Raw genomic sequence first — 21,159 nt, 5'->3', positions numbered from 1 at the left:
ACCGAGTACTCTGTCTACCTGTATATAACACCATATCCTCTGTCTCCCTGTATGTTGCACCGAGTACTCTGTCTACCTGTATATAACACCATATCCTCTGTCTGCCTGTAAGTAACACCGAGTACTCTGTCTACCTGTATATAACACCATATCCTCTGTCTCCCTGTATGTTGCACCGAGTACTCTGTCTACCTGTATATAACACCATATGCTCTGTCTGCCTGTAAGTAACACCGAGTACTCTGTCTACCTGTATATAACACCATATCCTCTGTCTGCCTGTATGTAACACCGAGTTCTCCGTCTACCTGTATATAACACCTATATAACACCATATCCTCTGTCTCCCTGTATGTTGCACCGAGTACTCTGTCTACCTGTATATAACACCATATCCTCTGTCTGCCTGTAAGTAACACCGAGTTCTCCGTCTACCTGTATATAACACCATATCCTCTGTCTGCCTGTAAGTAACACTGAGTTCTCCGTCTACCTGTATATAACACCATATCCTCTGTCTGCCTGTAAGTAACACCGAGTACTCTGTCTACCTGTATATAACACCATATCCTCTGTCTGCCTGTATGTAACACCGAGTTCTCCGTCTACCTGTATGTAGCACCGAGTCCTCCGTCTACCTGTATATAACACCATATCCTGTCTGCCTGTATGTAGCACTGAGTACTCTGTCTACCTGTATATAGCACCATATCCTCCGTCTGCCTGTATGTAACACTAAGTCCTCCGTCTGCCTGTATATAACACCATATCCTGTCTGCCTGTATGTAGCACCGAGTACTCTGTCTACCTGTATATAGCACCATATCCTGTCTGCCTGTATGTAACACCGAGTACTCAGTCTACCTGTATATAACACCATATCCTCTGTCTGCCTGTAAGTAACACCGAGTTCTCTGTCTACCTGTAAATAACACCTATATAACACCATATCCTCTGTCTCCCTGTATGTTGCACCGAGTACTCTGTCTACTTGTATATAACACCATATCCTCCATCTGCCTGTAAGTAACACCGAGTTCTCCGTCTACCTGTATATAACACCATATCCTCTGTCTGCCTGTAAGTAACACCGAGTACTCTGTCTACCTGTATATAACACCATATCCTCTGTCTGCCTGTAAGTAACACCGAGTTCTCCATCTACCTGTATATAACACCATATCCTCTGTCTGCCTGTAAGTAACACCGAGTTCTCCGTCTACCTGTATATAACACCATATCCTCTGTCTGCCTGTAAGTAACACCGAGTTCTCCATCTACCTGTATATAACACCATATCCTCTGTCTGCCTGTAAGTAACACCGAGTTCTCCGTCTACCTGTAAATAACACCTATATAACACCATATCCTCTGTCTCCCTGTATGTTGCACCGAGTACTCTGTCTACCTGTATATAACACCATATCCTCTGTCTGCCTGTAAGTAACACCGAGTTCTCCGTCTACCTGTATATAACACCTATATAACACCATATCCTCTGTCTCCCTGTATGTTGCACCGAGTACTCTGTCTACCTGTATATAACACCATATCCTCTGTCTCCCTGTATGTTGCACCGAGTACTCTGTCTACCTGTATATAACACCATATGCTCTGTCTGCCTGTAAGTAACACCGAGTACTCTGTCTACCTGTATATAACACCATATCCTCTGTCTCCCTGTATGTTGCACCGAGTACTCTGTCTACCTGTATATAACACCATATCCTCTGTCTGCCTGTAAGTAACACCGAGTACTCTGTCTACCTGTATATAACACCATATCCTCTGTCTCCCTGTATGTTGCACCGAGTACTCTGTCTACCTGTATATAACACCATATGCTCTGTCTGCCTGTAAGTAACACCGAGTACTCTGTCTACCTGTATATAACACCATATCCTCTGTCTGCCTGTATGTAACACCGAGTTCTCCGTCTACCTGTATATAACACCTATATAACACCATATCCTCTGTCTCCCTGTATGTTGCACCGAGTACTCTGTCTACCTGTATATAACACCATATCCTCTGTCTGCCTGTAAGTAACACCGAGTTCTCCGTCTACCTGTATATAACACCATATCCTCTGTCTGCCTGTAAGTAACACTGAGTTCTCCGTCTACCTGTATATAACACCATATCCTCTGTCTGCCTGTAAGTAACACCGAGTACTCTGTCTACCTGTATATAACACCATATCCTCTGTCTGCCTGTATGTAACACCGAGTTCTCCGTCTACCTGTATGTAGCACCGAGTCCTCCGTCTACCTGTATATAACACCATATCCTGTCTGCCTGTATGTAGCACCGAGTACTCTGTCTACCTGTATATAGCACCATATCCTGTCTGCCTGTATGTAACACCGAGTACTCAGTCTACCTGTATATAACACCATATCCTCTGTCTGCCTGTAAGTAACACCGAGTTCTCTGTCTACCTGTAAATAACACCTATATAACACCATATCCTCTGTCTCCCTGTATGTTGCACCGAGTACTCTGTCTACTTGTATATAACACCATATCCTCCATCTGCCTGTAAGTAACACCGAGTTCTCCGTCTACCTGTATATAACACCATATCCTCTGTCTGCCTGTAAGTAACACCGAGTACTCTGTCTACCTGTATATAACACCATATCCTCTGTCTGCCTGTAAGTAACACCGAGTTCTCCATCTACCTGTATATAACACCATATCCTCTGTCTGCCTGTATGTAACACCGAGTTCTCCGTCTACCTGTATGTAGCACCGAGTCCTCCGTCTACCTGTATATAACACCATATCCTCCGTCTGCCTGTATGTAACACCAAGTCCTCCGTCTGCCTGTATATAACACCATATCCTGTCTGCCTGTATGTAGCACCGAGTACTCTGTCTACCTGTATATAGCACCATATCCTGTCTGCCTGTATGTAACACCGAGTACTCAGTCTACCTGTATATAACACCATATCCTCTGTCTGCCTGTAAGTAACACCGAGTTCTCTGTCTACCTGTAAATAACACCTATATAACACCATATCCTCTGTCTCCCTGTATGTTGCACCGAGTACTCTGTCTACCTGTATATAACACCATATCCTCTGTCTGCCTGTAAGTAACACCGAGTTCTCCGTCTACCTGTATATAACACCTATATAACACCATATCCTCTGTCTCCCTGTATGTTGCACCGAGTACTCTGTCTACCTGTATATAACACCATATCCTCTGTCTCCCTGTATGTTGCACCGAGTACTCTGTCTACCCGTATATAACACCATATCCTCTGTCTGCCTGTAAGTAACACCGAGTACTCTGTCTACCTGTATATAACACCATATCCTCTGTCTGCCTGTATGTAACACCGAGTTCTCCGTCTACCTGTATATAACACCTATATAACACCATATCCTCTGTCTCCCTGTATGTTGCACCGAGTACTCTGTCTACCCGTATATAACACCATATCCTCTGTCTGCCTGTAAGTAACACCGAGTACTCTGTCTACCTGTATATAACACCATATCCTCTGTCTCCCTGTATGTTGCACCGAGTACTCTGTCTACCTGTATATAACACCATATCCTCTGTCTGCCTGTAAGTAACACCGAGTACTCTGTCTACCTGTATATAACACCATATCCTCTGTCTGCCTGTAAGTAACACCGAGTACTCTGTCTACCTGTATATAACACCATATCCTCTGTCTGCCTGTATGTAACACCGAGTTCTCCGTCTACCTGTATATAACACCTATATAACACCATATCCTCTGTCTCCCTGTATGTTGCACCGAGTACTCTGTCTACCTGTATATAACACCATATCCTCTGTCTCCCTGTATGTTGCACCGAGTACTCTGTCTACCTGTATATAACACCATATCCTCTGTCTGCCTGTAAGTTACACCGAGTTCTCCGTCTACTTGTATATAACACCATATCCTCTGTCTGCCTGTAAGTAACAACGAGTTCTCCGTCTACCTGTATATAACACCATATCCTCTGTCTGCCTGTAAGTAACACCGAGTACTCTGTCTACCTGTATATAACACCATATCCTCTGTCTGCCTGTATGTAACACCGAGTTCTCCGTCTACCTGTATGTAGCACCGATTCCTCCGTCTGCCTGTATATAACACCATATCCTGTCTGCCTGTATGTAGCACTGAGTACTCTGTCTACCTGTATATAACACCATATCCTCCGTCTGCCTGTATGTAACACCAAGTCCTCCGTCTGCCTGTATGTAGCACAGAGTACTCTGTCTACCTGTATATAGCACCATATCCTGTCTGCCTGTATGTAACACCGAGTACTCGGTCTACCTGTATATAACACCATATCCTGTCTGCCTGTATGTAGCACTGAGTACTCTGTCTACCTGTATATAACACCATATCCTCCGTCTGCCTGTATGTAGCACCGAGTCTTCCGTCTACCTGTATATAACACCATATCCTCCGTCTGCCTGTATGTAGCACAGAGTACTCTGTCTACCTGTATATAACACCATATCCTCCGTCTGCCTGTATATAACACCAAGTCCTCCGTCTGCCTGTATGTAGCACCGAGTACTCTGTCTACCTGTTGTAAAGCTGCAGTAGCATCATACGCAGTGAAGAAGCAGTGACCCACAAATTCAAACACAAAAGTCTCTTTTAATGTGTTTCTTCACAGCATTAAAGTCCAATTCACATAAATGCATATAAGTTCAGTGGATATTATCAGTGACCAGTTTACACCAGTTCAAAGCAATACATATGACATGGCTTTAGATTTGCGGTCCCTAAACAGGCCAGACTTCCCTTGTCCAGTTTCCCTGGGCGACCGCACGCCATCTCACAGTCTCTATACGTCTCCATACACACAGCCTCATATGTTGCAGACACTACACACGCCAGCCCTCCTCTGACTAGTTCTCATGGGTGTCCTGCATCGCTGTATCACAGTCTCTTTACTCACAGAGTCGTGCACAGTTCAGGATATCCTCCGGATAGCAGCCGGGCACCATATCCACCTGTTTGCAATCGTTGCACCTGTTATCTCCACAGTGCTGCACTGCCCTACATCTCCTCATCATCTCTGTCTGTCACTTTTCCTTCCTCATTGATCTGGTCATGATCTAAGACTAAGGTCTTTGAGATCTTCTCTTGTGCTGCACCAGTTCTTTGGAATCCACTACTCCAGACAATCAGGTTAATTTGCCGTCTCCTCATAGATTTTATTCCCTTGTTATAATGACCTCCTGTTAGTGGTGAATTGTTGATTAGTTTTTGATCTGTGATGTCTGATTTCCCTTCTACGTGTATGGCAAGATTGGTGCAATGCTGCCGTATGTGCCGCGGTGTGTGTGTGTGTGTATATATTATATATATATAATATGCTCGTGCCCTATTCTTAAGCTTACAGATGGAATTTTTTTTCCAGGGTTTCCAGAAACTTTCTCCTGTTCCCTGAATAACACATCTCTGGTTCCCATGAGCTTCAGTCTGCGTGTCCCTGGAGATGGCAGCGGGGACCCCAGCATCACCAGTCACAACCACATCCTAGAAGACCAGGACGCACCATGGAGAAGACAGCAGCATGGAGGCCGGAGACCTCAGGAATTCACCATTACTCCCTCCACAGGAACCATCCGCTCCCAAGGCCTCCTGGACATAAAGGTACGGGTGATGTGCCCCTGATGTCCCCTGATCTAGACACCGTTTCTGATGGTGGCATTTTCTCATGCTGGCCTGCGGCGGTGACATACAGACCTGGAAATGTGACGAGTGCTGGCTTGTATGTCACAGACCGTTGCTTGTAGTAAATGCTCAGGTAGATCTGTGCTGTACGGGGTGTAGTTGTGGCGGGAGCAGCAGCTAGAGCGGTGCACACTGCTGGCAGCTGCCTCTCTCACAGCAATTCCCCTGACCCCTGTCTCTGCAAATGTCATGTATTCGGGCTCCACGACCTCCTCCAGAAGGGGGTCCTGATTTATGGGGTCTGAATGTGCCAGGATATTATTTAGTTTGGTGTTTAAACTGTGCCCGAATGTCAGAAAGCTCTTCTGAGCCAGGAAAATATGGGGACTGATGTGAGTCCATATCTATCAATAACAAATGTGTGTGGAGCTGGCACCTGGGGGGCGCACGGTGGAGCGCGGCTCTGACAACTTCCCAGAATGTACGTGCAGATGGCTGCTCCCCCGTACCTGTCCTTTCCCTTGTAACCGCTGCCATTACTTGCATTATGTATCCCATCAGTCATGCCCCCGCCCTTGGCACTGTGTACCCGCTGCTGGTGCAGGAGACTGTTCTTCAGTATAAATTATTCCTGAATCACTAACAGCTTGTCCCCGCTCTGTGCACTTAGCCGGGTCCCGCTCTGTGCCATCAGCCCAACACCACTCTGTGCCATCAGCCGGGCCCCACTCTGTGCTCTCAACCGGGTACCACTCTGTGCCATCAGCCCGACACCACTCTGTGCCATCAGTCGGGCCCCGCTCTGTGCTATCAGCCCGGCACCACTCTTTGCCATCAGCCGGGCCCCGCTCTGTGCCATCAGCCCGACACCACTCTGTGCCATCAGTCGGGCCCCGCTCTGTGCTATCAGCCCGGCACCACTCTTTGCCATCAGCCGGGCCCCGCTCTGTGCCATCAGCCCGACACCACTCTGTGCCATCAGCCGGGCCCCGCTCTGTGCCATCAGCCCGGCACCACTCTTTGCCATCAGCCGGGCCCCGCTCTGTGCCATCAGCCCGGCACCACTCTTTGCCATCAGCCAGGTACCGCTCTGTGCTCTCAACCGGGTACCGCTCTGTGCACTTAGCCGGGCCCCGCTCTGTGCCATCAGCCGGGCCCCGCTCTGTGCCATCAGCCGGGCCCCGCTCTGTGCCATCAGCCGGGCCCCGCTCTGTGCCATCAGCCGGGCCCCGCTTTGTGCCATCAGCCGGGCCCCGCTCTGTGCCATCAGCCGGGCCCCGCTCTGTGCCATCAGCCGGGGCCCGCTCTGTGCCATCAGCCGGGCCCCGCTCTGTGCCATCAGCCGGGTACCGCTCTGTGCCATCACCCGGGCCCCGCTCTGTGCACTTAGCCGGGCCCCGCTCTGTGCCATCAGCCGGGCCCCGCTCTGTGCCATCAGCCGGGCCCCGCTCTGTGCCATCAGCCGGGCCCCGCTCTGTGCACTTAGCCGGGCCCCGCTCTGTGCCATCAGCCGGGGCCCGCTCTGTGCCATCACCCGGACCCCGCTCTGTGCACTTAGCCGGGCCCCGCTCTGTGCCATCAGCCGGGCCCCGCTCTGTGCCATCAGCCGGGCCCCGCTCTGTGCCATCAGCCGGGCCCCGCTCTGTGCCATCAGCCGGGCCCCGCTTTGTGCCATCAGCCGGGCCCCGCTCTGTGCCATCAGCCGGGCCCCGCTCTGTGCCATCAGCCGGGGCCCGCTCTGTGCCATCAGCCGGGCCCCGCTCTGTGCCATCAGCCGGGTACCGCTCTGTGCCATCACCCGGGCCCCGCTCTGTGCACTTAGCCGGGCCCCGCTCTGTGCCATCAGCCGGGCCCCGCTCTGTGCCATCAGCCGGGCCCCGCTCTGTGCCATCAGCCGGGCCCCGCTCTGTGCACTTAGCCGGGCCCCGCTCTGTGCACTTAGCCGGGCCCCGCTCTGTGCCATCAGCCGGGCCCCGCTCTGTGCCATCACCCGGGCCCCGCTCTGTGCCATCAGCCCGACACCACTCTGCCATCAGCCGGGCCCCGCTCTGTGCCATCAGCCTGGCACCACTCTGCCATCAGCCGGGGCCCGCTCTGTGCCATCACCCGGGCCCCGCTCTGTGCACTTAGCCGGGCCCCGCTCTGTGCCATCAGCCGGGCCCCGCTCTGTGCCATCAGCCGGGCCCCGCTCTGTGCCATCAGCCGGGCCCCGCTCTGTGCCATCAGCCGGGCCCCGCTCTGTGCCATCAGCCGGGGCCCGCTCTGTGCCATCAGCCGGGCCCCGCTCTGTGCCATCAGCCGGGCCCCGCTCTGTGCCATCACCCGGGCCCCGCTCTGTGCACTTAGCCGGGCCCCGCTCTGTGCCATCAGCCGGGCACCGCTCTGTGCACTTAGCCGGGCCCCGCTCTGTGCACTTAGCCGGGCCCCGCTCTGTGCCATCAGCCGGGCCCCGCTCTGTGCCATCAGCCGGGGCCCGCTCTGTGCCATCTCCCGGGCCCCGCTCTGTGCCATCAGCCGGGCCCTGCTCTGTGCCATCAGCCGGGCCCCGCTCTGTGCACTTAGCCGGGCCCCGCTCTGTGCCATCAGCCAGGGCCCGCTCTGTGCACTCAGCCGGGGCCCGCTCTGTGCACTCAGCCGGGGCCCGCTCTGTGCACTCAGCCGGGCCCCGCTCTGTGCACTCAGCCGGGCCCCGCTCTGTGCCATCAGCCGGGCCCTGCTCTGTGCCATCAGCCCAACACCCCTCTGTGCCATCAGCCGGGCCCCGCTCTGTGCCATCAGCCGGGGCCCGCTCTGTGCCATCAGCCCAACACCCCTCTGTGCCATCAGCCAGAGCCCCACTCTGTGCCATCAGCCCGGCACCACTCTTTGCCATCAGCCACGTACCACTCTGTGCCATCAGCCGGGCCCCGCTCTGTGCTCTCAACCGGGTCCCGCTCTGTGCCATCAGCCCGACACCACTCTGTGCCATCAGCCGGGCCCCGCTCTGTGCCATCAGCCCGACACCACTCTGCCATCAGCCGGGCCCCGCTCTGTGCCATCAGCCTGGCACCACTCTGCCATCAGCCGGGGCCCGCTCTGTGCCATCACCCGGGCCCCGCTCTGTGCACTTAGCCGGGCCCCGCTCTGTGCCATCAGCCGGGCCCCGCTCTGTGCCATCAGCCGGGCCCCGCTCTGTGCCATCAGCCGGGCCCCGCTTTGTGCCATCAGCCGGGCCCCGCTCTGTGCCATCAGCCGGGCCCCGCTCTGTGCCATCAGCCGGGGCCCGCTCTGTGCCATCAGCCGGGCCCCGCTCTGTGCCATCAGCCGGGTACCGCTCTGTGCCATCACCCGGGCCCCGCTCTGTGCACTTAGCCGGGCCCCGCTCTGTGCCATCAGCCGGGCCCCGCTCTGTGCCATCAGCCGGGCCCCGCTCTGTGCCATCAGCCGGGCCCCGCTCTGTGCCATCAGCCGGGCCCCGCTCTGTGCCATCAGCCGGGCCCCGCTCTGTGCACTTAGCCGGGCCCCGCTCTGTGCACTTAGCCAGGCCCCGCTCTGTGCCATCAGCCGGGCCCCGCTCTGTGCCATCACCCGGGCCCCGCTCTGTGCACTTAGCCGGGCCCCGCTCTGTGCCATCAGCCGGGCACCGCTCTGTGCACTTAGCCGGGCCCCGCTCTGTGCACTTAGCCGGGCCCCGCTCTGTGCCATCAGCCGGGCCCCGCTCTGTGCCATCAGCCGGGGCCCGCTCTGTGCCATCACCCGGGCCCCGCTCTGTGCCATCAGCCGGGGCCCGCTCTGTGCACTCAGCCGGGGCCCGCTCTGTGCACTCAGCCGGGGCCCGCTCTGTGCACTCAGCCGGGCCCCGCTCTGTGCACTCAGCCGGGCCCCGCTCTGTGCCATCAGCCGGGCCCTGCTCTGTGCCATCAGCCCAACACCCCTCTGTGCCATCAGCCAGAGCCCCACTCTGTGCCATCAGCCCGGCACCACTCTTTGCCATCAGCCACGGACCGCTCTGTGCCATCAGCCGGGCCCCGCTCTGTGCTCTCAACCGGGTCCCGCTCTGTGCCATCAGCCCGACACCACTCTGTGCCATCAGCCGGGCCCCGCTCTGTGCCATCAGCCCGACACCACTCTGCCATCAGCCGGGCCCCGCTCTGTGCCATCAGCCCGGCACCACTCTTTGCCATCAGCCGGGCCCCGCTCTGTGCTCTCAACCGGGTCCCGCTCTGTGCACTTAGCCTGGTCCCGCTCTGTGCACTTAGCCGGGCACCGCTCTGTGCCATCAGCCGGGCCCTGCTCTGTGCCATTAGCCCGGCACCCCTCTGTTCCATCAGCCAGTAACCGCTCTGTGCCATCAGCCGGGCCCTGCTCTGTGCCATCAGCCCGGCACCACTCTGTGCCATCAGCCAGAGCCCCGCTCTGTGCTCGCAACCGGGATCGTCCCTCCCTCTGTGGGGTGTAGTAGTCAGCGGATCATCCCACCCTCTGTGGGGTGTAGTAGTCAGCGGATCGTCTCACCCTCTGTGGGGTGTAGTAGTCAGCGGATCGTCTCACCCTCTGTGGGGTGTAGTAGTCAGCGGATCGTCTCACCCTCTGTGGGGTGTAGTAGTCAGCGGATCGTCTCACCCTCTGTGGGGTGTAGTAGTTAGCGGATCGTCCCACCCTCTGTGGGGTGTAGTAGTTAGCGGATCGTCCCACCCTCTGTGAGGTGTAGTAGTCGGCGGATCGTCTCACCCTCTGTGGGGTGTAGTAGTCGGCGGATCGTCTCACCCTCTGTGGCGTGTAGTAGTCGGCGGATCGTCTCACCCTCTGTGGGGTGTAGTAGTCGGCGGATCGTCTCACCCTCTGTGGGGTGTAGTAGTTGGCGGATCGTCTCACCCTCTGTGGGGTGTAGTAGTTAGCGGATCGTCCCACCCTCTGTGGGGTGTAGTAGTCAGCGGATCGTCCCACCCTCTGTCGGGTGTAGTAGTCAGCGGATTGTCTCACCCTCTGTGGGGTGTAGTAGTTAGCGGATCGTCCCACCCTCTGTGGGGTGTAGTAGTCAGCGGATCGTCCCACCCTCTGTGGGGTGTAGTAGTCAGCGGATCGTCTCACCCTCTGTGGGGTGTAGTAGTCAGCGGATCGTCTCACCCTCTGTGGGGTGTAGTAGTCAGCGGATCGTCTCACCCTCTGTGGGGTGTAGTAGTTAGCGGATCGTCCCACCCTCTGTGGGGTGTAGTAGTCAGCGGATCGTCCCACCCTCTGTCGGGTGTAGTAGTCAGCGGATTGTCTCACCCTCTGTGGGGTGTAGTAGTTAGCGGATCGTCCCACCCTCTGTGGGGTGTAGTAGTCAGCGGATCGTCCCACCCTCTGTGGGGTGTAGTAGTCAGCGGATCGTCTCACCCTCTGTGGGGTGTAGTAGTCAGCGGATCGTCTCACCCTCTGTGGGGTGTAGTAGTTAGCGGATCGTCCCACCCTCTGTGGGGTGTAGTAGTCCGCTGATCGTTCCTCCCTCTGTGGGGTGTAGTAGTCAGCGGATCGTCCCACCCTCTGTGGGGTGTAGTAGTCAGCGGATCGTCTCACCCTCTGTGGGGTGTAGTAGTCAGCGGATCGTCCCACCCTCTGTGGGGTGTAGTAGTCAGCGGATCGTCTCACCCTCTGTGGGGTGTAGTAGTCAGCGGATCGTCCCTCCCTCTGTGGGGTGTAGTAGTCAGCGGATCGTCCCACCCTCTGTGGGGTGTAGTAGTCAGCGGATCGTCCCACCCTCTGTGGGGTGTAGTAGTCAGCGGATCGTCCCACCCTCTGTGGGGTGTAGTAGTCAGTGGATCGTCTCACCCTCTGTGGGGTGTAGTAGTCAGCGGATCGTCTCACTCTCTGTGGGGTGTAGTAGTCAGCGGATCGTCCCACCCTCTGTGGGGTGTAGTAGTCAGCGGATCGTCCCACCCTCTGTGGGGTGTAGTAGTCAGCGGATCGTCCCACCCTCTGTGGGGTGTAGTAGTCAGCGGATCGTCTCACCCTCTGTGGGGTGTAGTAGTCAGCGGATCGTCTCACCCTCTGTGGGGTGTAGTAGTCAGCGGATCGTCTCACCCTCTGTGGGGTGTAGTAGTCAGCTGATTGTCCCACCCTCTGTAGGGTGTAGTAGTCAGCGGATCGTCCCACCCTCTGTGGGGTGTAGTAGTCCTGGTGAATTGGGCGTCACGGCCTCCCTGCCCGCTGGCGTCTTCTGGCCTCAGCTCCAGGTTTGGCTTTATTTTCTAGGTCACCCTATGCTCCAACACAGTGAAGAAGTACGAGCTGGCCTTGGTGGTGGACGTGGACGGCATCGGAGAGGAGGTCTTGGCGCTACCAGTGACGGGCAGGTAAATTGGGCATGTGCAATATGTGACTCTGACTCCCCTGGTGTGGGTGCTGACGTTGTCTCCTGCCCAGGTGCCTGGTGCCGCCATTATTTCTGGAGAACATGGCCGTCACATATAATCGGTGCTTCCTTGGATTCCCGTATGAAAGGACCGTGACCCTGCGCAATCCCAGCGGCCTCCAGGGATGTTATGTCTTCCTGCCGCAGGTACGTCCTCGCCCTCCGCGGTAACTCATCCTAGTGGAAGTAACTGATCAGCTGCCGCTTCATCTTTACAGGGGTCCGACTCTTCCTGTGGGGTCTTGTATGACAGCCCGCAGCCACGGGGGATCATAGAAGCACATGGCAGCGTGGACATCCCGATAGTGCTGCGAGCCCAGTGGACCGGGGAGCTGAGTGCGAGGGCTCACATTGCCGTGTATGGAAGCCCCCAGCCACCACTGGTACCGCTGCCACCATCCCTGCCCCTTACCTTTCACCAGCATTGCCCACCTCTTTATTATGGGGAACCCCACATCTCCATTCCCAAGCAGCCCCTCAATGCATACTTTGCTATGTACCGCCAGACCAGGTAATCCGTGTAGGGCCACATACGGGTAATCAGTGCAGAGCCACATGCCGGGTAATCAGTGTAGAGCCACATACCGGGTAATCAGTGCAGGTCCACATACCGGTAATCAGTGTAGGGCCACATACCGGGTAATCAGTGTAGAGCCACATACCGGGTAATCAGTGTAGGGCCACATACCGGGTAATCAGTGTAGGGCCACATACCGGGTAATCAGTGCAGGTCCACTTACCGGTAATCAGTGCAGGTCCACATACCGGGTAATCAGTGTAGAGCCACATACCGGTAATCAGTGCAGGGCCACATACCGGGTAATCAGTGCAGGTCCACATACCGGTAATCAGTGCAGGTCCACATACCGGGTAATCAGTGTAGAGCCACATACCGGTAATCAGTGCAGGGCCACATACCGGGTAATCAGTGCAGGGCCACATACCGGGTAATCAGTGCAGGGCCACATACCGGGTAATAGTGCAGGGCCACATACCGGGTAATCAGTGCAGGGCCACATACCGGGTAATCAGTGCAGGGCCACATACCGGTAATCAGTGTAGAGCCACATACCGGTAATCAGTGCAGGGCCACATACCGGGTAATCAGTGTAGGGCCACATACCGGGTAATCACTGTAGAGCCACATACCGGTAATCAGTGCAGGGCCACATACCGGGTAATCAGTGTAGAGCCACATACCGGTAATCAGTGCAGGGCCACATACCGGGTAATCAGTGTAGAGCCATATACCGGGTAATCAGTGCAGGGCCACATACCGGGTAATCACTGTAGAGCCACATACCGGTAATCAGTGCAGGGCCACATACCGGGTAATCAGTGTAGAGCCACATACCGGTAATCAGTGTAGAGCCACATACCGGTAATCAGTGCAGGGCCACATACCGGGTAATCAGTGCAGGTCCACATACCGGGTAATCAGTGTAGGTCCACATACCGGTAATCAGTGTAGAGCCACATACCGGGTAATCAGTGTAGAGCCACATACCGGGTAATCAGTGCAGGGCCACATACCGGGTAATCAGTGTAGAGCCACATACCGGTAATCAGTGCAGGGCCACATACCGGGTAATCAGTGCAGGGCCACATACCGGTAATCAGTGTAGAGCCACATACCGGTAATCAGTGCAGGGCCACATACCGGGTAATCAGTGCAGGGCCACATACCGGTAATCAGTGTAGAGCCACATACCGGTAATCAGTGCAGGGCCACATACCGGGTAATCAGTGCAGGTCCACATACCGGTAATCAGTGTAGGGCCACATACCGGGTAATCAGTGTAGAGCCACATACCGGTAATCAGTGCAGGGCCACATACCGGTAATCAGTGCAGGGCCACATACCGGGTAATCAGTGCAGGGCCACATACCGGGTAATCAGTGCAGGGCCACATACCGGTAATCAGTGTAGAGCCACATACCGGTAATCCGTGCAGGGCCACATACCGGGTAATCAGTGCAGGGCCACATACCGGGTAATCAGTGTAGAGCCACATACCGGTAATCAGTGTAGAGCCACATACCGGGTAATCAGTGCAGGTCCACATACCGGTAATCAGTGCAGGGCCACATACCGGGTAATCAGTGTAGAGCCACATACCGGGTAATCAGTGCAGGGCCACATACCGGGTAATCAGTGTAGAGCCACATACCGGGTAATCAGTGTAGAGCCACATACCGGGTAATCAGTGTAGGGCCACATACCGGTAATCAGTGCAGGGCCACATACCGGTAATCAGTGCAGGGCCACATACCGGGTAATCAGTGTAGAGCCACATACCGGTAATCAGTGTAGAGCCACATACCGGTAATCAGTGCAGGGCCACATACCGGGTAATCAGTGTAGAGCCACATACCGGGTAATCAGTGCAGGGCCACATACCGGGTAATCAGTGCAGGGCCACATACCGGTAATCAGTGCAGGGCCACATACCGGGTAATCAGTGTAGAGCCACATACCGGGTAATCAGTGTAGGGCCACATACCGGTAATCAGTGCAGGGCCACATACCGGGTAATCAGTGTAGAGCCACATACCGGTAATCAGTGCAGGGCCACATACCGGGTAATCAGTGCAGGGCCACATACCGGGTAATCAGTGTAGGGCCACATACCGGGTAATCAGTGCAGGGCCACATACCGGGTAATCAGTGTAGAGCCACATACCGGGTAATCAGTGCAGGGCCACATACCGGTAATCAGTGTAGAGCCACATACCGGTAATCAGTGCAGGGCCACATACCGGGTAATCAGTGTAGGGCCACATACCGGGTAATCACTGTAGAGCCACATACCGGTAATCAGTGCAGGTCCACATACCGGGTAATCAGTGTAGGGCCACATACCGGGTAATCACTGTAGAGCCACATACCGGTAATCAGTGCAGGGCCACATACCGGGTAATCAGTGTAGAGCCACATACCGGGTAATCAGTGCAGGGCCACATACCGGTAATCAGTGCAGGGCCACATACCGGGTAATCAGTGTAGAGCCACATACCGGTAATCAGTGTAGAGCCACATACCGGTAATCAGTGCAGGGCCACATACCGGGTAATCAGTGTAGGGCCACATACCGGGTAATCACTGTAGAGCCACATACCGGTAATCAGTGCAGGGCCACATACCGGTAATCAGTGTAGAGCCACATACCGGTAATCAGTGCAGGGCCACATACCGGTAATCAGTGCAGGGCCACATACCGGTAATCAGTGCAGGGCCACATACCGGGTAATCAGTGCAGGGCCACATACCGGGTAATCAGTGTAGGGCCACATACCGGGTAATCAGTGTAGAGCCACATACCGGTAATCAGTGCAGGGCCACATACCGGGTAATCAGTGCAGGGCCACATACCGGGTAATCAGTGCAGGGCCACATACCGGTAATCAGTGCAGGGCCACATACCGGTAATCAGTGTAGAGCCACATACCGGTAATCAGTGCAGGGCCACATACCGGGTAATCAGTGTAGAGCCACATACCGGGTAATCAGTGTAGAGCCACATACCGGGTAATCAGTGCAGGTCCACATACCGGTAATCAGTGCAGGGCCACATACCGGTAATCAGTGTAGAGCCACATACCGGTAATCAGTGCAGGGCCACATACCGGGTAATCAGTGTAGAGCCACATACCGGGTAATCAGTGTAGAGCCACATACCGGTAATCAGTGTAGAGCCACATACCGGGTAATCGGTGCAGGGCCACATACCGGGTAATCAGTGCAGAGCACAGCCGAGTGCGCAGACCTCAGCTATGGCGTCCGGTGGTGTGAGACCTCTCGTCTGGTTCTTGTTCTCGTCATACATGAAGTCTGGAGGCCTCCGTTAGGGTTAGCTGTGGTCGAGGGGTGCGGATGGTGACCCCTGGGATATGCGCTGTGTGAGTCTGGTGGAAGCTCTGATGATAACCACACTGCACTGGATGCGGGGTATCATGACGGTCCTGAGTGGGGGTCTCCAGCCCAGTAATTCCTCTCGGGTTGCTGCAGCCCCTTCTGTTACTGATGCTGGGGGGTTTCTCACACATCTTGTCTTTCATAGGACGTCCGTCTGCTGTGCATCGGCGAGGGGCCCGTCGTCCATGTTGATCCTAGTGAGGTGGATTTTGGTGATATTCCAGTTCTCACAGATGTTTTAAGAACAGTTCGTCTATGTAACCAGTCTCAGATCCCCGCTCGCTTCCAAGCCACTATGGTAGGTGCAGAACCAGCGGGCCAGTCAGGGACCACCTGACATTATGTAGACCGGGCACTTCTGCCTAAACCTACCTCCACCCTTTGTGAATGAATACGAGGTTCAGCAGTGATGGCCCTGTTCTTACTTCTGATAAGACTTATCTTCTGCTTTCTGAGTTCTAATGGAGACTGATAAATACCACAGGCAATGAAGCCGCGGACCCCCCTGATGAGGGCTAACTACCAACATCAATGAATAGTCTCTAGTGGAAAATATCGGGAACCTCAAACCCCCCTCACCCGTTCTTAACAAAACTATCCTGTCATAAAGTCCACTACCCTCACCCCCATCCTGCCTCTTGGTGTCCCTGTCACCCCCATCCTGCCCCTCGGTGTCCTCGTCACCACCATCCTGCCCCTCGGTGTCCCTGTCACCCCCATCCTGCCCCTTGGTGTCCCTGTCACACCCATCCTGCACTTCGGTGTCCTCGTCACCACCATCCTGCTTCTCTTTGTTTTCGTCACCCTCATCCTGCCCTTCGATGTCCCTGTCACCCCCATCCTGCCCCTCAGTGTCCTCGTCACCACCATCCTGCCCCTCGGTGTCCCTGTCACCCCCATCCTGCTCCTCGGTGTCTTCGTCACCACCATCCTGCCCCTCGGTGTCCTCGTCACCACCATCATTCCCCTCGGTGTCCTCGTCACTACCATCCTGCCCCTCGGTGTCCTCATCACCACCATCCTGCACCTCGGTGTCCTTGTCACCACCATCCTGCCCCTCTTTGTTTTCATCACCCTCATCCTGCCCCTCGATGTCCCTGTCACCCCCATCCTGCCCCTCGGTGTCCCTGTCACACCCATCCTGCCCCTCGGTGTCCCTGTCACCCCCATCCTGTCCCTCGGTGTCCTCGTCACTACCATCCTGCCCCTCGGTGTCCTCGTTACCACCATCCTGCCCCTCTTTGTTTTCATCATCCTGCCCCTCGATGTCCCTGTCACCCTCATCCTGCCCCTCAGTGTCTTCGTCACCCCCATCTTGCCCCTTGGTGTCTCATCACCACCATCCTGCCCCTCGGTGTCGTCACCACCATCCTGCCCCTTGGTGTCCCTGTCACCCCCATCCCGCCCCTCTGTGTCCCATCACCCCCATCCTGCCCCTCGTGTCCCGTCACCCCCATCCTGCCCCTCGGTTTGTCGTGTGTCTCTGTGACTCCTCACTTGCCAGGAGTCGTTCCTGAATTTTGAGCTGTCTCTTCCTCTGTTGTCTTGTTCACAGACGCGGAAGCGCTCTCTATGGCGAGTGGAGCCGAGCTGTGGGGAAGTTCCTCCAGAAGGTGAGGTCCATCTGACACTTGTAGCCTTTCTGGATGACACCGTGACCTTCAGAGACACCGTCCAGCTGCTCATCATGGACAGCAGCACCTATCTGATCCCAGTGTTTGCGGTGGGCACCGGGACCACCATCGTCACTGACCGGCCACTCGCTCCAGTGGTGAATTTGGGGGCACATTTCAGGTACAGGGACCCTGTGATCTAGGAATGATGAGCTGAGATGTAGAGACAGACCGACACAGAGAGAGACAGACCGACACAGAGAGACAGACCGACGCAGATAGAGACAGACCGACGCAGAGAGAGACAGACCGACACAGAGAGAGACAGACCGACACAGACAGACCGACACAGAGAGAGACAGACCGACACAGAGAGAGACAGACCGACACAGAGAGACAGACCGATGCAGAGAGAGACAGACCGACGCAGAGAGAGACAGACCGACGCAGAGAGAGAGAGACCGACGCAGAGAGAGACTGACAGTCTGGTGTCAGTGGAAAGTTTGTGTTGGGGTCCGGCTCTGGTGGGTCACTTTCCAGCTTGGCTGCCTTCTCTATTGTTCGGGGGTTTCGGTGACACCGGAGCCTTTGTGTCGATGGGAACCTGATGCCGGTATTAGATGCCACTGAACCCGACCCTCGCTGGCCAGGGATGAGGCTGGGGGCACGGCCGCGGTGAGGCAGCCCCTGGTCCATGCCGGTGCCAGTCTCCCATTGCTGCTCCTTGTCATCGTCTTTGTCCTGCACCCGGCCGAGTATAATGGCAGCCGTGGAAGAGAACACTAGTGTAACTTCATCTGAGCGCCCGGCCGTAACTCAAGAAGCTGCCGAGAGCGTAACCCTAGAGCAGCGTGACCCTGCCCGCTATTCTGCAACACCGAGCCCATGATGGTCACCCTGACTCCTATTGCATAGCGGTTTGTGATGCTGTGCGCAGCGCCTCCTTCACTATCGCTGTATTTCTGGTCTCTGTCCTCTGCTGCGGTGGCACCGTAGATCAGGAGCAGGCTGTGTACACCGCTCCTACCGCCATGCTGCCATGTAACGCACCTCTGTCCTCATCTTCATGCAGTGCCGGACCCTGCCGCTACCACTTCACCATGACGAACCGCGGGCGTCGCACTCACCAGCTGTACTGGATGACAGAGGGATTCCCTCAGTTCAGCAAAAGACAGCAACTTCCAAGCCTTAAACCCGGGGCCCCTAATCCTGAGTCCCAGGGCCCCGTGTTCAGACTGCTCCCTTCACGAATGGAGCTGAATCCGGGGCAGAGCATTCAAGTGGTGCTAGAGGGGTCCTCAGCCACCCAAAAGGTGAGCCTAGCCATCAGTGCCTCGGGGCGCACATGGAGGGGCGTTGTGGCCAGTCCATCCGCGGACTGACCTTGTGCCCCCTCTTGTGTTGCAGATGGTGAAGGAGCGACTGCTGGGACAGGCCATTATAGGGAAACAGTCTGGGAAGGAAAAAATCCTGGCGGCCGATGTGATCTGTGAGTTCATTGCTCCTGTGCTTCATCTGTCCAAGCAGAGGCTGCACTTCTATGTGCAGAAGGTGAGGCACTGCTCGCTGTTATCAGCCAGCCTCCAGCACCCAGTGCTCCTCGGGTCACTTACCATGTCCTGTGCCTTTTCAGCTACCAGAAGAAGAGCTAAAGGAGAAGTGCGAGTCTGTGATCCTGAAAAATGTGTCCTCACTGCCACTGACAATCCTCCTCTCCCTGAAGCCTCCGTTCTCCCTCTGCCACAGCGGTGCCGTCCAGGAGGAGGTAGTGCCCGGCAGTAGTGCCCAACAGTAGTCCCCGGCAGTAGTACCCAACAGTAATCCCTGGCAGTAGTGCCCAAGAGTAGTCCCTGGCAGTAGTGCCCAACAGTAGTCCCCGACAGTAGCGCCCAACAGTAGTCCATGGCAGTAGGCCCCAACAGTAATCCCTGGCAGTAGCGCCCAACAGTAGTCCCCGGCAGTAGCGCCCAACAGTAGTCCCCGGCAGTAGCGCCCAACAGTAGTCCCCGGCAGTAGCGCCCAACAGTAGTCCCCGGCAGTAGCGCCCAACAGTAGTCCCCGGCAGTAGCGCCCAACAGTAGTCCCCGGCAGTAGCGCCCAACAGTAATCCCCGGCAGTAGCGCCCAACAGTAGTCCCCGGCAGTAGCGCCCAACAGTAGTCCCCAACAGTAGCGCCCAACAGTAGTCCCCGGCAGTAGCGCCCAACAGTAGTCTCCGGCAGTAGCGCCCAACAGTAGTCCCCGGCAGTAGCGCCCAACAGTAGTCCCCGGCAGTAGCGCCCAACAGTAGTCCCCGGCAGTAGCGCCCAACAGTAGTCCCCGGCAGTAGCGTCCAACAGTAGTCTCCGGCAGTAGCGTCCAACAGTAGTCCCCGGCAGTAGCGCCCAACAGTAGTCCCCGGCAGTAGCGCCCAACAGTAGTCCCCGGCATTAGCGCCCAACAGTAGTCCCCGGCATTAGCGCCCAACAGTAGTCCCCGGCAGCAGCGCCCAACAGTAGTCCCCAACAGTAGCGCCCAACAGTAGTCCCCGGCAGTAGCGCCCAACAGTAGTCCCCGGCAGTAGCGCCCAACAGTAGTCCCCGGCAGTAGCGCCCAACAGTAGTCCCCGGCAGTAGCGCCCAACAGTAGTCCCCGGCAGTAGCGCCCTACAGTAGTCTCCGACAGTAGCGCCCTACAGTAGTCCCCGGCAGTAGCGCCCAACAGTAGTCTCCGGCAGTAGCGCCCTACAGTAGTCTCCGGCAGTAGCGCCCAACAGTAGTCTCCGGCAGTAGCGCCCAACAGTAATCTCCGGCAGTAGCGCCCTACAGTAGTCCCCGGCAGTAGCGCCCTACAGTAGTCTCCGGCAGTAGCGCCCTACAGTAGTCCCCGGCAGTAGCGCCCAACAGTAGTCCCCGGCAGTAGCGCCCAACAGTAGTCTCCGGCAGTAGCGCCCAACAGTAGTCCCCAACAGTAGCGCCCAACAGTAGTCCCCGGCAGTAGCGCCCAACAGTAGTCCCCGGCAGTAGCGCCCAACAGTAGTCCCCGGCATTAGCGCCCAACAGTAGTCCCCGGCAGTAGCGCCCAACAGTAGTCCCCGGCAGTAGCGCCCAATAGTAGTCCCCGGCAGTAGCGCCCAACAGTAGTCCCCGGCAGTAGCGCCCAACAGTAGTCCCCGGCAGTAGCGCCCAACAGTAGTCCCCGGCAGTAGCGCCCAACAGTAGTCCCCGGCAGTAGCGCCCTACAGTAGTCTCCGACAGTAGCGCCCTACAGTAGTCCCCGGCAGTAGCGCCCAACAGTAGTCTCCGGCAGTAGCGCCCTACAGTAGTCCCCGGCAGTAGCGCCCAACAGTAGTCCCCGGCAGTAGCGCCCAACAGTAGTCCCCGGCAGTAGCGCCCTACAGTAGTCTCCGGCAGTAGCGCCCTACAGTAGTCCCCGGCAGTAGCGCCCTACAGTAGTCTCCGGCAGTAGCGCCCTACAGTAGTCCCCGGCAGTAGCGCCCAACAGTAGTCCCCGGCAGTAGCGCCCAACAGTAGTCTCCGGCAGTAGCGCCCAACAGTAGTCCCCAACAGTAGCGCCCAACAGTAGTCCCCGGCAGTAGCGCCCAA

At 56.3% G+C, this 21,159-nt stretch overlaps 1 protein-coding gene across 1 annotated transcript in view; it reads left to right on the top strand.

Moving 5' to 3' along the window:
* The window catches only part of HYDIN (HYDIN axonemal central pair apparatus protein), a 152,444-nt gene that overhangs the window by 39,179 nt on the left and 92,106 nt on the right, over positions 1-21,159 (top strand). The window contains exons 12-20 of the mRNA XM_069739547.1: positions 5,418-5,653; positions 11,888-11,988; positions 12,059-12,194; positions 12,266-12,430; positions 16,109-16,261; positions 17,519-17,757; positions 18,649-18,889; positions 18,984-19,127; positions 19,210-19,341. Of these exons, the coding sequence (XP_069595648.1) occupies positions 5,418-5,653; positions 11,888-11,988; positions 12,059-12,194; positions 12,266-12,430; positions 16,109-16,261; positions 17,519-17,757; positions 18,649-18,889; positions 18,984-19,127; positions 19,210-19,341 (1,547 nt within the window). The remainder of the gene's footprint in view (positions 1-5,417; positions 5,654-11,887; positions 11,989-12,058; positions 12,195-12,265; positions 12,431-16,108; positions 16,262-17,518; positions 17,758-18,648; positions 18,890-18,983; positions 19,128-19,209; positions 19,342-21,159) is intronic.

The sequence above is a fragment of the Ranitomeya imitator genome, chromosome 9 (genome assembly GCF_032444005.1).
Source record: "Ranitomeya imitator isolate aRanImi1 chromosome 9, aRanImi1.pri, whole genome shotgun sequence".
Taxonomy (NCBI): domain Eukaryota; kingdom Metazoa; phylum Chordata; class Amphibia; order Anura; family Dendrobatidae; genus Ranitomeya; species Ranitomeya imitator.
This window is presented reverse-complemented; position numbering and strand designations above follow the sequence as displayed.